Source organism: Corvus brachyrhynchos, unplaced genomic scaffold, assembly GCF_000691975.1.
Source record: "Corvus brachyrhynchos isolate BGI_N302 unplaced genomic scaffold, ASM69197v1 scaffold148, whole genome shotgun sequence".
Classification (NCBI taxonomy): Eukaryota; Metazoa; Chordata; class Aves; order Passeriformes; family Corvidae; genus Corvus; species Corvus brachyrhynchos.
The window spans coordinates 169,173-186,436 of NW_008239785.1; the positions used below are offsets into that span (position 1 = coordinate 169,173).

General features: G+C 40.7%; 2 protein-coding genes across 2 annotated transcripts in view; one reads left to right on the forward strand and one right to left on the reverse strand.

Moving 5' to 3' along the window:
• GLP2R (glucagon like peptide 2 receptor) overlaps nt 1-7,510 on the reverse strand; it is a 27,251-nt gene extending 19,741 nt beyond the window's left edge. The window contains exons 1-2 of the mRNA XM_008640540.2: nt 5,653-7,510; nt 164-257 (exon numbers count right to left, since the gene is read on the reverse strand). Of these exons, the coding sequence (XP_008638762.1) occupies nt 164-257; nt 5,653-5,751 (193 nt within the window). The 5' untranslated portion in view covers nt 5,752-7,510. The remainder of the gene's footprint in view (nt 1-163; nt 258-5,652) is intronic.
• On the forward strand, nt 7,510-16,709 carry GSG1L2 (GSG1 like 2). The gene is made up of 5 exons (XM_008640541.2): nt 7,510-8,464; nt 10,051-10,098; nt 12,477-12,629; nt 14,813-14,924; nt 16,316-16,709. Exons 1-5 carry the CDS (start codon nt 8,155-8,157, stop codon nt 16,569-16,571), a joined length of 879 nt encoding a protein of 292 aa, XP_008638763.1. The 5' UTR covers nt 7,510-8,154; the 3' UTR covers nt 16,572-16,709.
• Nucleotides 16,710-17,264: the final 555 nt, after the last annotated feature.

Sequence of the window (17,264 nt, forward strand, 5' to 3'; positions counted from 1 at the left end):
GGGAGGAGAATAAAAAAGGGACTTCAGGCCAATATTTGTGCCAGGTGAATTGTTCTACATTTAGAACTTAGGAACAGACATACACTTGTGTGAAGCAAGCAAGACAATATTTGCATATTCATCAGTGTTACTCCATACATCTCTTCATTGTTTCATTCCTTACCACCATCCACAGATGATTCCTGCAGCATTTTCAAGCATTCCTGTTTATATTTGTTCCATCCAGTAGTGGTTTTCTCCAGCAGAGACCCTTTGGCCTGGGAGTGAAAATACTGTACATGAGAAAAATCAGGTAGAACCTTTTAGACCTTAATGGCAAGTTTCCTTCCATTATAAGCAATGAGAGGAGAGGAGAGGAGAGGAGAGGAGAGGAGGAATGGAGGAATGGAGGAATGGAGGAATGGAGGAATGGAGGAATGGAGGAATGGGGGAGTGGAAATCTTACTGCTCAGGAAAAGAAAAAAGGAGAGGAGAGGAGAGGAGAGGAGAGGAGAGGAGAGGAGAGGAGAGGAGAGGAGAGGAGGGGAGGAATGGAGGAATGGAGGAATGGAGGAATGGAGGAATGGAGGAATGGAGGAATGGAGGAATGGAGGAATGGAACTCTTACTTCTCCAGGAGTCATAGAATCACAGACACACAGAAAGCTTTGGGTTGGAAGGAAGATGAAAGATTATCTCATTCCAACCCTCCACCATGGGAAGGGACACCTTCCACTGTCCCGGGTTTAGCAATGGCCAAAACCAGAAGAATTAAATGCAGAAATGCTTGGTGATTTGGGCTAGTGAAGAAATGCCCGATTAGGAGCAAAGTGGTACAGAAAAGATAATGGGAGCTGCTGCTTACGGCTCAGTATTGGCATGATGATCATTATTTCCCCATAGAAAAGAACACCAACCTAAGCACTCTCTGTGCAATAAGCCCCCATGTCTCCTGAAACCAGGGCTTTGAGAGGCCAGAGGCAGGCCAGCAGTCAAAGATCACTGTTACTAGAAGTCGCCAAAAATGAGAAATTCATTACTGGTTGAAAATGTTGCCAATTGCAATGAGCAAATTTTGGACAGCAAACAAAATGTAAGTTTTCTAAAACAATCTTTCTACTAAAAGATGCCTTTCAATTCTCCAGGAAAAGTCAATTTCTTTTTGTCTGGACTTTTCTTCGAACCTGCCTTTAACACATCTGTGCTTGTCCTGATGTTGTCTGAGCGTGGTGATGTGCCAAGGGCTGAGATGTATAACCAGAACAATATATGGCTGTGAACTTCACCTTTGTTCCTTTAAACCTATGGTTCGTTGGCTTTTTTAAGTAAAGAAAATAATATTTATTTACTTTCAAAACAAGAGCAGTGTTCTTGTGAGCTAGCTCTTACGAAGGATCACTGCTTCATGCACGTTTTTGTTGTGTAAAATGTTGCCAGCTCAATACTTTGCTTTTAGTCTCTCAGCTAATTTCCAGACACCCCACTGTAAGTTAGAGGGAGTAGAAAGACTACAATCTTTCCTCATGGATGGGCTTGCAAGATAAGGAGAGAATATTTACAGCAGCCATGAGAAAGGAATGCATGTTTCCAAAATAAAAAGCATCTTGGCATTTCCCTCATGTAGGCCTCAAAATGCTGGGAGCCAGGGGAGATTCTTCAGATACTCAGGGGTCAGTGAACCTCGTTTGAAGAGGCAGAGACATGGAGATGACGCATTTGTAGAGAGGACTGCTTGGTTTAAGGAAGAACACTTCAATTTCTAATAAACAAATGCGTTAAACAGCCAAGGAAATACAAAGGAAACCTCACAGTGGCTACCTGGCAGCTTGTTTGGTTCCATTCCTGGAGATGAGGCTGATGCACAGTCATGAAGAAGTTCACTCAACAAGAGTGAGGAGCAGTTTGGGCCTAAGCAACAGTTCCACATCACTTCCTTGTGGAATTGTCCATTTCCTCAAATCTGCAGGCATGGTCAGATAGCCAATACCTGGTCACTACTGATGTCAGTACTTGTGAGATAAATTTGTTTTCTACCATAAAACTTTCTGGTGAAAAAAATCAAGTCTACATAAAATCAGAGCTGCAGCTGACAAAAAACCAGTTAAGAGCTGTCAGCTGACCTGAAAAATTAATTTTAAATACAGTTAGAAGGACATATTAAAAAAAATTAAATTACCTAATCAAAATGAAACATTTCACAGAGTAGCTGTGGCTGCCCCAAGTTTCCTTAATGGTTGATCTAAAAGACTAAGAAATCACCTTAGGTTTATGATTCCAAAGAAATAATAAACAGATACTCAACAGCAAACCATGATGACTTGAATGGCAGCAACTTGTGAATTGGTCATCAGATACTTACATGGGGACTGCCAATAAAAATAGGCTAAAAAAGGCAAACTTGCTGTTTGTACACAGCTATTCAGTGTGCAGGGGCCTCCACTCTGGGGAAAGGACATAAATATAGAGAAAGGCTGAAGAATGCTGGCAGTGCCTGGGAATGAGGAAAATCAGCTCTTGTTCCCTTCTTGGTTTGAAAGATTTTGATGCAGGTGCCCCAGGGAGAAGATATCAGTCTTTTCAGCAGTGGGACATCCTGTTAAGCCTTTTCTGTATGAACTGAATTAGAGAGTTATTTACTGTCCTGTGACAATCCGAGAATGTCCCGAGCTGCAATGGATACACAAGGATCGTTCCAGTCCAGCTCCTGGCCCTGCCCAGACACCCCAGCAATCCCACCCTGTCCCTGAGAGCATTGTCCAAACACTCCTGGAGCTCTGGCAGCCTCAGGGCTGTGCCCATTCCCTGGGGAGCCTGGGCAGTGCCCAGCACCCTCTGGATGAAAAACTTTTCCTGATATCCACCCTAAACCTCCCCTGACCCGGCCTCCTGCTGTTCACCTCAAGTTCTGTCGCTGGTCATGAGAGTGAAGAATCTTTTCCTGATATCAAACACAACCCTCCCCTGACCCAGCTTCATGCCATTCCCCCTGGGACCTGGGGCACAAGAATGGGAATCTTGCACGGTACCTCTAAGCTGCCACCAGAAGGCAAAGCGAGTAGAGTGGGAATAAAGGAACAGCCTTTAGAGGGAAGGTAAAATGAAGGGAGACACCTTGATGTTCTGTGTCTGTTGAACTGTGTGAAAAGGAGCCAACAAAAAGTCAGAGACAGGCTTGCCTCTGTGTCCTGGCATCCGTGTCCCCGTGGTTCTTCAGAGAGCGGCTCAGTCTCCCTCAGGAGGAGGATGGTCTCGAGTCTGGGTCAAGGTGAGGAGCACAGCAATCACTGCTGAGATTGTGGAGGCTTTTTCTGGGTTTGTCATGTGAGAGGAGACAACTCAAAGAACAACAGAACTGCACAATGGTTTGGGTTGGAAGGGACCTTAAAGACCATCTTGCTCCAACCCCCTGCCATGGGCAGGGAACCTTCCACTGTCCCAGGCTGCTCCAAGCCCTGTCCAACCTGGCCTTGGGCACTGCCAGGGATGGGCTGTGGGTCCTGTGGCTCTACTCTGAGCAGACCCAGCAGATACCTCCCTGCAGCTGGTACAGGTCATGATTACAAATCCCAGGAAGGTTTTATTATGATCTGAGTTTTGGGTTAGATACAGTGCAAGCTCCATGCAAGTTCGCACAAACTTTCAGGTACATTTCCCCTGATCTCAGCCAGTGGAAACTCAGCTTTTGATCTGTTGCATGTTTCAGTTGCCATTCAGCCACTGCTTTTAACCAGGACTTCTGACTCAGGAAAATTAAACTCCAGGGTCCAACAAAGAAGCTCAGAAAGTCCATGACCTTCTGCCCTACGCTGGACATGATTTCAGGTTGTCTGAAATTTTTTTGGTGACAAAGGAACTGCCTCAGCCCTCAAGCCTCACCCCCACTTGTGCTGAAGCTCACCCATAAGGAAATTTAATCAAAATTCCCTGGAAGTGTCTGGCCATTTATTTAGATTGCTCAGCACCCACAAACTGCACCAAGAAGACACCACTCTTTAGAAACACATTGGATGCAGAAGAAAATGCTGCCTGAAGGTTTCATTTAGGAAATGGATTACATATGGTTGCAGACTGGTTTAAATTTAAATTTTTCATAACTGACCACTGTACAGTCAGGATTTCACCCTTTTAATTTTTTTATACTAAGCTAGCAATGCAATGAAATATTTCTGTTTATTCGGACTACCCTCTTACGGACAGAAAAAACCCCTTCAATTTAGGCATAAACTAAAAATAAAAGCTGAAAAATATTTACTCATTCTTTCAGCCATGATCCAGGTTTAGTCTGATGGATATTTTTTCCTATCTATAGAGGCTTTTGCTAGAAAATACAGATACAGTGATTTATGATTGTTGTTCCTTTAAATGTTTCTTTCTTATGAAATAAAATATAAAGAAACACAGCACATACTTCTTTGAAGAAGTTGCAAGAACCACTATGACAAATTAATTCACTGTGATTAGTCTAGCAAAGCTTTCATCTCACAGAAGTGCTTGGGAGATTTTCTGTTAGCATTGATGGAACCAGTGCTTTGGCCGAGGTGTCTCACAAATCTGAGAGTTGTTTCAGTTCTATAAACAGAAGCTCTAAGCAGAGAAGCTCTGGATTTGAATGATACAAAAATATTAGGAATATTTTCTTAAAAAAAAAAAAAAAAGGATTTGTCTCCTGGTAACTTTTTCTTCATAAAAATGTTAGGAACATAGATATGGGCTCTACAGCACACACAGCTGCAAACCCACTTTCTTAGGAATCCAAGAAAATGAGAATAAGTGGATATAAATACCATATTACTTTCAGTTTAAAGTAAGTCTGTTTATTGCCCTAATGCCCATACTCTGCATAGAAATGTACCCTAAATATATGTGTGAATTTTATTCCGTTAAATTGAAATTTACCAAATATCAGTAGTTGTTTAAAACATTTATTCAAATCTAGATTGATATTAATAAATAAATAATAATTACTAAAAACTTACATGAAAATTTCCTTGAAGTGAATTCCACTGAGATGTTTTGTCATTAAATACCTAAACCCCCTCCAAATTATAAAGCAATATGGAAAAAAGAAGTAAGCATTTAGAATTTTGTATAGATTTAGGGAAAAAACCAAAATGTCTTAGTGGATCTGTACAAGAAATAAAGGCAGAAATCTCATACAGATTTATTTGCTTTCTGTAGGACTGTGAGGTGCAGAATGAAACCAGTAATGCCAGTTTTCACAAACTGGAGATTCAATGCTCACCCTTCACACAAAGGCTAAAAGGCTAAAAGGTAGTGCCAGAAACAAATCAAAGCTGGGTTTAGAACAGAGTAAAAACAGTAGAAAATAAAAAAGATCCATGATAGTGTTGTTATCTGGTAGGAAAACTGAAAACCAAATGTAATTCAATACCGATCAATATTGGTAAGAAAAGTGATCGTGTAAATGGTTGTAAACGTGATTTATTCACTTTACGAATGAGGATTAATAGAATAAAATTGTAATGAATGACCTGGTCAGGGAGAGTTAATATAAAACTCTGCAGCTTTGCAGCCATTATTTCTCATGACAAATTTGTAATAAAAAGCAATTGTTATGTCGGAAGGATTTTTGATACAAACACACTGCTTGTGGCAGTTAAAACGCTATGTGCTAGGAATTCACTGTCCATTATTAATTATTGAATTAGCTTACCTGTTTCACAAGAAACAATATCATGATAGAGCTGGCAGATGTTGGAGGTATCCTGGACCAGAGTCCCATGCTGGAATAGAGAGCAAAAAGTGTCCCCATGCCCGTTTGAATAAATTTGTCCCCAGTATGCTGCTATTTCACTCTACTACAGATCAATTATATCAAAACAAAAAAAGAAAATAGAGAGAAGTGAAAAGGTCTTCTTTTAAGAATGCCACTGTTCCATGAATCTTCTTTACAAGTAAGTGAGGAAGTCTCCTGAAGTGTTTTGCCTTGCTAGACTCCAACTACGTCTTGGTTTTTCTGATTAAAGGCAGAGAGAGCTTAGTCTAAACTTCACAGCAACTCTGCTTACTGTAGCCTGTCCATTAGCCAATAAGAAGTCAGAAAGCTATTAAAACATTAAAGGGCTGCTCCTGTTCCTTGAAGCTCCACAGGAATTTTGCCAGTGATTTTTCCAGAATGCAATCCAGCTCCACAAAAACACACAGATGTATTTATACACACCTCATGAAACCAATAAACGACACCTTAGGACACAGAAAAACTTTGTGTAGGAAGCTCGCTGGCTCTGGTTGTCTGTCAGAAAGCAGCTGGGTAATAGGTGGTTTTATGCTTTTTGATGGTATTTTGTCAAATATGCACAGCCAGTGCAGGATCAGGGAGAATCTATACGTGAAAAAACTTATGTTACCAGCAGTTAAAGTTTTACTACAGTTCAGTGATATTCAGTGTTTCTTCAAAACCTCAGTTTCCAGGTGGATCGTGGCTGCCTTGGTGTTACCTGCATGCATTCGGTTTATTCCAGCAAAACTCACTGCAGATAACACTTTGCTTGAAGGAATTTCCAGCTAATCTATTTGCTCCTCTCTTATTTTCTTTCTTTTTTTCACAGTTTGACAGAACTAACCAATAAATGCTCATGCAACACATTTCTCCTATGAAACAGAGCATTCTTACACGAAAAATTTGACTTGAAAGTTGTGGCACCAGCATTGCTAGGGCGTGAGCAGAAAACTGTCTGTGGAACATCTCAGTTGTCAACCAGAAGGTATCTACGGTTTCACAGGCCTCAAAATATGTTTAAATAAAGCCATATGCAGATTACTCATAGGAGTAGAAACACAGAGAAGTGGTTAATCCTTAGAAGGATTTCCCTCCCTCCCTCCCTCCCGCTCCTCCTGTTCTCACACTTGCTCCCACTCCTGCTCTCTCAAGTGCTACACCCCTGTGAAAATGCAGTGAGACAAAGCTGTAGGAGATAATAACTCCTGCCTCAAGCTACGTGTGACCTTTGGGTTGTGAGCTCTGCTCTGCCTTTGTAGCCCAGACCTGCTTGGTGTTTCACTGGCCAGCTCTGTAAGCTGAGCTCTTCATAACAGCCTAGGGCAGGCATTTATCCTGCTCCTCTGAGTTTCATGCTGGGGCACATCCAGCCAACTGCTTCTCCAGCTCTGACATCTTTGGGTAGAGAGTTGTCTTGCAAATCCAAATTATTTTCATTAGAAGACACATATGTGACTTCAGAGTCTGTCCTGTGGTACCATTCTCCTCCAGGGCACACGTTTTGACTTTACAGTTGTAAAAGGAAGTAGTGAATTACTAACACCCCTGCTCCTTTTGGTTCTCTGCATAACTTACTTGCATCATCAAACAGGCAGAAAAAACAATATATATATAACACATCAAGGTGGGAAATGTTTCCTAGATGAAGGAAAAAGAAATGCAATTTCACAGAGTGAGAAGATGCACATATAAAATAAGGATAATTCAGCATTTTCTCCAGTGTTTCACCTAACCTGGGCAAAACTTGTGTTATGTGTTCATGGAGGCAGACTGGACAGTGCCCAGGAAACCATCAACAGCAAAGACAGGCAATTTATGACTTTCATTTGTCACTGGGGGAACTCTGAACACATGCAGTCACCTTTTAGTGGTCTTGGGCAGTGCTGCATGCTGTGAAATTCCATAGCTGACCAACCAGTTTTAGCTCCTGACGAGTTTCTTTATAGTAAGAGTCACAATGTGTTCAATTTAAACAGCGTTCAGTGTTACAGGAGCATTTGGACCTGCGAGATTTTATTTATTCCTTAGCTAAGAAACAGAGATATTCCATCAGTCTGACTCCACCTCTGATCAAGGTAAATATTTTGTTTGTATAAATAAAACTTTAGTGGTTGCACACTGGGGTACTTCCAATGCTTCTGTGTTCGGTGTATGATTCATGGGGAAAATTACAATTTATTGTCACACTTCCTCATATTTCTTTCACAGTACATTGCTGCCAAGCAACACTGTCCTTTATTCTTAATCTCCCCTGCCACATGATTTCTGGTCATGCCCAGATCTCTGCTCTCCGTCTTAAACTCCTAAGCTAGTACAATTTTCTGAGAGGGATGAAGAATGGGATGGCAAATACAGGCAAGGTGTTTCATTGGGCAGATAGCTGCATGAATTTCTAAAAGGGACTTTCTAGAATAATTGCTAGTGCCGTTCTAGAGGATGCCAGCCTCAATCCCAGAGGCAGACAGACGGCACAGAGCCTCAGCAGCATTTTCTCTCAGTTTCCTCTCTTTAGTCTTCTCTATCACAGCGTTCAGTAGCAGCCACTGGTGTGAAGGGACGAGGAAAGTTGCCAAACCTTTCTGTAAAGGAGACAGCAAAGGGGATCTGTGCATCCGCTTCAACAGCCCCGATGGCAACAGCAGCCAGGCTGTGCAGTACATCTGGGAGACGGGAGATGACAAGTTTGTGGAGCGAAATTTTCATGCTGGGATTTGGTATTCCTGTGAAGAAATGATAAATGAAGAAGGTGAGTAAACCCATGGAAATTTACTTAAGGAAGTAATCACAGTTATCCCTCCTTATTTGGTGTCCCCTTCCCCTCTGCTTCGCCATCGCGTGTGTCTTTTATGGTGTTTGTAGCCTTAAAAAGTTGCTCTTCTCTGGCAAAAAGGACCTCAGTGGGTACCATCTAGTCAATTCTTTAAAAATTCCTAATGAATTCTGCAAAGAACATTAGCGTGCCAGGTTGTGTTTTTGATTTGGGTGACAAGTTGTGGTACAGATGAAGATTATTTGGTTTTTATTCTTCTAACCATAACAGCAAGTCAAATTACTTTAACAGGAAAGTGTTCAATTTTTCCAGTGTTTTCATTCCATTAGTCAAAAATGAACATACCTGCTTTAAATGATTGCTTCTGATCCCTTATGGCAACATAAAAAGCACAAACTGACTTTTTTTTTTTTTTAAATAACTTTCACTAATAAATCTGTGGGATCTAAATCAGTTCCTGGATTTCCTCTTGAGCACAAATATTTCTACTTTCTTACTGTGATCTCACCTTCCATAAATCAAAGCAGAAGAAGATTATTTTCACCCTGCTAAAGCATGATAGGGAGAGTTACTAGTTCTAAGTGGTGGCATTTAATTGGGTCTCACTCTGAATATGTAAATATTGGTAGAATGAAATTAGCTTGCCATTACAGAAACTTTCTAGTCAATTTTGGATTTTTGTATAATGCTGGTTCAAGAATTCAAGCCTTTACTGTAAAACCAGATCAACACTAAGTTTTTCCCCCTTATTGTCCTGATCAGTTTACAAATGGCAACCAGAACAGAACTTCAGTAGCTGTTACCTATGCCATAAAATGCAAATATTTTTGCAGTCACCTGTCCTGAAGGTCCAGTTCTACCAGAAGGTCTTGTAAGTTGAGCAGTTTTAAGGGGTAAATGTCAAAGATCAGAGCAAACTACGTGTCCAAAAGATGCCTTTTGTCCGTGCTATGAGTACCAGGGTTGTGTAATTTGAGCATCTGCTATGGAAGCTTGTGTTTTCTGACTTGGGGCAGTTAGGAGCTGGAAAAAAACACCCACATCTACAAAAACTCTACATCAGAGCAGAATTAATTCCGAGAGCTCTGTTCACAGCATCTGTGTGGGGGTCAGGAGGTCGAATGGGTTTGAAAATCAAAGCTTACAGAAAGAAATTGGAATGAAGCTTAGAGGGAATTTGTGTGAGCAGCAGCCTTGCTGCTGTAAGGAGAGCAGCTCTGCCCTAACAGGGACAATTGCATCCAGGCTGCCAGTTTTGCAAAGGAATTTTCCTATCCTGGCTTTCACAGCTAGCACCTCATGGAAATCAATTCACAGCCTTTCTCTAAGTCTTTCAGGCTCTGGTTCTACCTTCAAAAAGTCTGTAAGGACTCTCTAGCTAAGCCCGAGGAGAAGGTTGATGTACCAGGGGCTTTGTGTACATCAAAAAGAGCTTCTCCTGATCCTCTCACTTTCTGCTTATTTGATAGATTTTGTGTTTTCTTCTTTCTATTAATCTATTTCTTTAAATCATTACAGAATACAAAATAATCCTGAATTTGATTTAATTTTGGTTTTTTTAGGTGAGAAATGCAGAAGCTTTATCAGTCTGACTCCAGCTTCTGATCGAGGTAGATATGCATATTTTATTTCTGTAATCAAAGCTTTCCTGATACAAATATTCTGCATTAAATTAAATCAATTAATTTCAAAAATGCTTGATTTAATGCCAAATAGTTATTTTGTCCTTTATTTAGTTTTCCAACTTCAAAATAAAGTTCATGTGAGTTATGATATCAATCTCTGTCTTTCTGAAGACACACCACTTGAATATGAACGGCTTTTGAAATTACTTGAAATATGGGTACCGGAAGTCAAAATCTGTAAGTTTTTGCCCTCTCTCTCCTCATACCTCCCTATTTGCAGACAGGAATTCTGTGGCCTGCACCAGACCCTGAGAAGGCAGAGGGACAGGCAGCGTGGGAGCATTCACCCAGGAGGGTTGCACGCTGAGGGGATTGAGGGAGATGTGCTGTGCACCAACCCAGCCTCAGTGACACTCTGCATCCCCTCCCTGTGCCTCATGCAGAGCTCTGAGGAGACATTTCCATCCTCTTCTTTCAAAGAAGGACTCATGTTTTTATGAAACATTCCCACAGATGCTGCTAAGTGCCCTCCTCTTGCCTGATCCCCAGTATAAAAACATCAGTCCATCACTGATCTGATTAGACCAATCACTTTACAAGTGGCTGATCCAGGAAAAAAAAAAAAAAATCTTTCTTTCTGGCATGCTGGGACTGGAGTATTTTCCTGGATATGCAATTTCAGACCCTTGGAGAAGGAGAAACACCCAGTCTCTGAATGCTAATCTTCCTTTTAACTGCTGCAGCTTGTCACAGTGCCTCAATAGCATAAAAGAGTTTTGTAGCATGAGAAAAAACATATAAATGAGATGTGGGTGTAGTCATACAGCCACGGTCCTCAGAAATGAGGGGTGTGTTCTGGGCCCTGCCTTGAGAGTTCCTCCCAAGGAAAACTCCAGGTGGACATGGTGCTGAAACTAACTCTGAACAGCATCAGCAAATGCCACGGGCAATGGCAGGCCAGATTGAGACAGCCAAGAAGCATCTAGGTACCTAAAAACCAAAAATCTCTCCCTGGGCAGTGAAATCCTATGTGGAAATAGGCTCCTGGCCTGCACAGAAGAAGGGGTTTGTGTTCTGCACGTGCCTGCGGCTGCTATGTGATCCAAACTCAGGATGCAGCAGGCTCACCCTTCCCGAATTCATCACCCCTGGGTCTCACACACAGGGGTGATCACCCTTGTTCAGTGCATTTGTTATAATGGCTCACTGACCAAAAATGTTCAGATGCAAACTCTCACAGCTGGAGCAGCCAAAACTGTTGGGCAATGCAACATCTGGAGTTCCTAATGTAAAACACCATTTTTTAGCGAGACAGAGTTTCTGGAGAAACAAACAATGTCCAAGAACACCCACACATAGCCTGGCCCAAGAATTTAATGTCTAAATGGCCCATGAATCAGAGAAGCCCCACAGACATTGTCAAAGCCAGCAGCTGGGGTTATGCACCACACAAACGTTGTCTCCTGTCCTAGGTGGTGCTTGGTAATCAAGGACAATCAGCAATGTCTCGATTTTTAAGTTATGATGGTTTGTGCATGTCTTCACGTGAAATCACTGTTTGAATCTACAACCAGGTGTCTCAGGACACATTTATTTTTTAAAAAGTTTGGGGAAGGCCATTTGCCAGATCTTGCTGCAGTGAATTTGGACACAAGAAGGCCTCCTGCTCCTGGCTGGGGGACATTAGCATGCTACAGGTCAAACAGCGGGCTGAGAGACTTTAATGGGAGGATTAACTTCTTGCATAAGATGTAATTACCAGATATCCAAAAAGAGAGGAATTAGCAGATAACTAGACAAATGAATCTCAGCGAAACCTGGAGACTGTCTGGGCTCATGAAGGCTTCTCTGTCCAAAAAAATCAAGATCCTGTTTGGTTGAAAGTTAAGCCTGTGGGGAGGATTTTATTTAATGACTAGACCCACAGGCAGTGTAGGTGTGTGCATGGCCTCCAGTTTGTTAGCTGGGGTCTGCTGCTCCAGTGTGCTCCTCTCTGCACTCAGAACCACGACATCAGCAGCGAGATAACTGGGCAGTTCTTTTTATATTCACTGTGGTTCTTCTTTTTATATTAACTTTGGTTCATGGTGATTTTAGGGTAGCTACTGAGTATAAAACCACACTGTCCCAGAAGCACAGTCACCTTCTAAGTGTATAGCAGGAACATGCAACTCCTCTTCTGATAATTATAATTTGGGGTGTCCATTGACACTGAAGCCTTCCAGAGGTGTTATCATTATCACAGCATCCCCACAGCCTTCGTGCTTCTGTTCAATGTCGTGTGAACAACACAAATGAAGAAGGAAATGGTGACAATACCAAATGATTGCTTATAATATCAGTGCTCTTCATTTGGTTTCCAGGGGTTTTATGGCTGTCTATTGGAGCAGAGCTTCTCTACATCGTTTTGCTTCTGATTGGAAACATTCTTATGTCAGTAGAAATATTCTACTACAGCTCTGTCATTGATGGGCTAAAGATCAACGCCTTCTCTGCAGTGGTCACCGTGTTGGCAGGTACAGTTAAGTATCTCCATTGATTACATCCAGAATAGTCTTCCATCTGAAAATTAATGACAGCATCCAAGTTTCAAAACTGTTACAGTACCTATGGAGATGCTAACAATACAAAGGGATGCAAAATTGTATGGGGAAATATTGTTTTCAATTAATTATTTCTTAATGTGGTTTGGTTTTAATTTTATATTTATGGCTTTTGCTACTTTTAACTTAATTATTTTAATTTTGTCATTTTTCATTTCATTGTCAGGTTGGTCGTCAAAGATTAAAATGCAACATACTCTTCCAAGTAACTTGATTTTTTAATTCCGACACACTAAATATAAAATCAGCGACAGCCAAACTCAAGTAGCACTTTTAAGAGGGAATAGAATGTACTTGGATAATTTCTAGTAGAGAATTGTCATTAAAATTTTCTTTCATTTTCTGCACATTGTTTCATAATCCGGTGGTATTTAATTCTAGGATTTCAGGCAAACTAATTTTGGAAGCAGTCCAATCTGAGGAATCTGGTCTGAATTGTCTGTTTATAGTCTGTCGAGCAGGAGGACGTTGGACTAGAAATTTCTGAAGGCACCTTATAGACTGAAAGATTCAATCTATATTACAGAATTTTCACTGGGGAATGTTGCAGGAAAGCATTTACAGTTAATTTATTTACTGTAATTTCTTGTGGAACACGTGCCTCTCTGCTTCACATGTTCAGGACTGTTCAGCGTTCAAAGTGATTTATACTTGGTGATAGCATACCTTTTAGAATGACATTTAATTGCAAGTCAGGCAGCTGCCAGATGGCAAAAAATTAATCTCAAGATTGTATTTCTCTGTCAAAATTTTTGGCCTGGATCCTGATCCTAATGTTTCTGGATTTAACGTTCATGCATTTGTGCCTTTTCTTATGAAGTAAGGGGTTTTTTTGTAATACTTTTCATCTTAAACATAATCACATATTTAGTTCATTCACCAGTCTTTTTTTGGGGGGTAAATAAATGAAGTTCATTAAACATCTGACCATGATAATGGGGAAGAAATAGAGCAGATAATTCCTTTTCTTTGCGGTTAACTTTCACACACGTGAAGATGGCTCGTTCAGCTCCTTGTTGTCCAGTGGCCAACCTTTGCTGCCTGTGATCTCTTAACCTACTGGATTATCTCCTTTCTTCTTAATGACTTCCCTGAAAGATGGCCAAGCAGTTAAAAATCTCTACTATCACCAGTTCCATTAATTGCTCAAAAAAGCCCCATTTCTCCTGTATCTGACCAAACCTCATGATCCACCAGCATGTCTATTTTCAAAGAAAGAGTTGTGAGCTTCATTCAACTCCTCAGGCAGTTTTGCCAGCTATTAGCAGCTTTCCCCTCTCCCAATAATCATGAATATTCACTTTTATTAATATTCTTTTTGTTTTGGGCCTTTACAGTATTAAGCAGACTTAGACAGGAAGCAGCAAGTTTATCCTGGACATTCTGTTTACATGAACGAGTAAAATTTCTTGAAGCACTAAAAAATGGAAGAACACTTGTCTTAGCTGCTAAATTTATGTGTGAATCATTTGCAGACATAAACCAAATCTAGTTGCCCTAATCTGTAACGATGATGCAAAATTTCTTGTACAAACATACTCTTGGTTCTATTTGAGCAATGCAAATTAAATTATTCAATATCAGCCTCTGTCACAGCCTAGATTTTCAGTACTTTCTAGTGTTTGTCCACATTTTCATTCACCTTCATACCTGATAAATCTGGCTGCATTTACAGCAGTGGGAGAGGGCATCCACCTGCATGGCTTTGAAAATCTTCCCACTCAATGACAGGAAACTGGGAAATGTGTCCCGTGCAATGCAACTGAGCAACACTTTCCTGTAATAACTCAGGATTATATTGCCAAGATATTTTCAGAGGATGAGAACCAACCAGTTCTCCTCCTCTGGCAACCAGCAGGTTGCCTTTTGAAATCTATGGGCTGCATGTCCCAGGGCTCCCTCAGATTCCTCTGGCCTACAGAGGGGCAAATACACAACACGTTAAATACACCTAGATGATAATGTCCAATATTTTTGAGCGCTTTGTAGAATTCAGATACTTCACAAAATATTCTCCAGGAGTTCAAGGGACAACTCCAAAGAAGAATGCCCTCAATTTACTTTTTCTAATGTTATTATAATATTGTATTTTTTAGGTCTTCTGGGCATGGTTGCTCACATGATGTACACGACTGTATTTCAAATGACTGTAAATCTTGGTCCTGAAGACTGGAGACCTCACACTTGGGATTATGGCTGGTCCTATGGGTACTTACTGGTTTATATTTGGTTCTTCCATTACATTTCGGTCACTTCACCCTCTGTTCAAGGAGCATATACTTAATTTCTAAGCAGTGGCTTTACCTTATTTCTCTTCTGAGGATGCAGTTCAGTAACCAGGTGACGTTCTTGAAATTCAGCTGCCTTAGATTATTGCCCAGAATGTATAAACTTGCAAGTTTTGTATTTGCCATCTGTCAGAGAGTACAGAGAGGTCCAGAGGACCTGCATGAAGGAGAGGTTCTTCTCCATACACATCAGAGCCAGGTTAGGTATCCTCATCTCCCAGGACAATTGTCTTGCCTAAATTGTTTAAAACTCTTCCAGCTTTAGTAACTTAGGTTGACATTTTCCTGTCACATACATGCTTCAGATTGTTGTATCTGGAACATGTCACAGAATCACAGAGTAAACTAGGTTGGAAAAGACCTTTGATATCATCAAATCCAACCTGTGACCTAACATTACCTTATCAGCTAAACCATGGCACTGAGTGCCACATCCAGTCTTTGTTAAACACCTCCAGGGTCGGTGACTCCACCACCTCCCTGGGCAGCCCATTCCAATTTATTGGAAGGATTTATTTAAAAATGTAAATGGTTTGTTGAATCACATCAAGGATGTGGTCACAAACAGCTCTGAGGAAGAGGTGAGGTAAACAGGAGTCTACCTTACACTGATTTCTCCACCAAAGCACATTTCATTTGATAATTGTGACCTTGCCATGTTAAGAGAGCTACTGATGAGCCAGCTCCTGCACTGTGAGCTCCCATTCATGCTCATGTAGCCATATTTTTACATGCTGCTTTTAATGTCATGCATTTTTAACAAATTGTACCTCAATATAATTTTTTTACTTCTGTTTCCTTAGGGCTTTACTTTTAACATTTCAGAGTTGATGTCCTTTTCTCTCTGCTTACTCATGACATGCATTTCAGTGCTCTGAACCTGCTTTAGCCAGCTATTTAACAGTGCCTTCTCTGTTCTTTTTAACACTTTTAGGTAACTCACGTTTTTCAGTGTCCCCTGTGAGGTTTATACTCTTAATAACTGCACCTTTTAACTTCTTATGCATTCCTCATTTTTTTATAAAACCCCTTTCTGCTATTAAGCTCTAACCAGAGTAAATAGAGAAACTGGAGGTAGGGTTTCATTAAACAGGTCTGTTAAATGTAAATATTACAACAAATATGTACAAGTCAACTCTGCAAGTCAGGTCTGTAAATGGTCATTAACCAAGAGTATTTCTTCCTCACCCAGCCTGTTCATCTCTCCCTAATACAACCACACGTATGCAGTGTTCTCAAAAATAAAATTGAAGGACTTGAATATGAAAATGTCCTCCTAACTTCTGATAATTTTTTTTCTTTTGTTTACAGCCTTGCATGGACTTCCTTTGCTTGCTGCATGGCTGCAGCTGTCACCACTATTAACAAATACACAAAAACTATTTTGGAATTCAAACACAAAAGAAAAAAGCTGGAAAGGAGCTTTAGGATTCAATACAACTTTCCTGACCAAACAGCTCCAGAGAAAGTTTGCAATGTGTATGTGAACTCTTTCCAAAACACCACGGATGACCCCGCACATGCAATAAGAAGCTTGCGTCACCTGGCCACTATTTCAGTCCTGTAAAGCTGAACCATATCTCAAGGCAACCTGTAAATTATAATCCTAGATCCAAATGAAACAGTGCTAATGAATAAAATGTATCATTGTGTAGTATTATTTATTTTTCTTAATAAAGAAATTCTATTTCTGTGGAAGCTTCAAGGAAGTCTTGGTGCTGGAAAAGAAGGTTCAGGTGTCTCTGTTCAGATAACAACACTGACACAGGTTCCCCACTGTTCTAGTTTTTAAGGAGATCCAGGCTTTGGAAAAATCCCTTTATATTTTTATTCAGGCAATAAATACAGCTTGAGTTTGTTATGCCAGCAAGATCCACAACAGGTCAGGTTATGGCCAGTGATAAGGTGGAGCTGATAACAGAGAAGCATCATTAAGTCAGAAGAAAACCATTAGTGGTAAGAGAGGAGAGTTTTTGTGTATATATTGAATATATTCAAGAAATGAGAGTTCCTGACCTTGTTGGCAACAGGTCCCAATGCTTCACTGCTGCAATTGTAGAAAAAGCATTTCCTTATATCAGATCAGAACGTTCTGTGTTCCAGTTTGTGCCCGTTACCTTTTTTCCTTCCACTGTGCACCTTTGAGAAGAATCTGGCTCCATGTTCCCCACACCATCCTACTAGGTAGCTGCAGATAGCAGTAAGATTTCCTCTTTAATCTTTAGAAAAGTCTGTCTTTATCCTTTACAGTGCTCTGAAA

Coding starts and splice junctions, on each gene's coding strand:
- GSG1L2 (XM_008640541.2), top strand. CDS start 8,155: ATGCCAGCCTCAATCCCAGAGGCAGACAGACGGCACAGAGCCTCAGCA. Junction 10,099..12,476: donor GACTCCAGCTTCTGATCGAG/GTAGATATGCAT, acceptor TTTGGTTTCCAG/GGGTTTTATGGCTGTCTATT. Junction 12,630..14,812: donor AGTGGTCACCGTGTTGGCAG/GTACAGTTAAGT, acceptor TGTATTTTTTAG/GTCTTCTGGGCATGGTTGCT.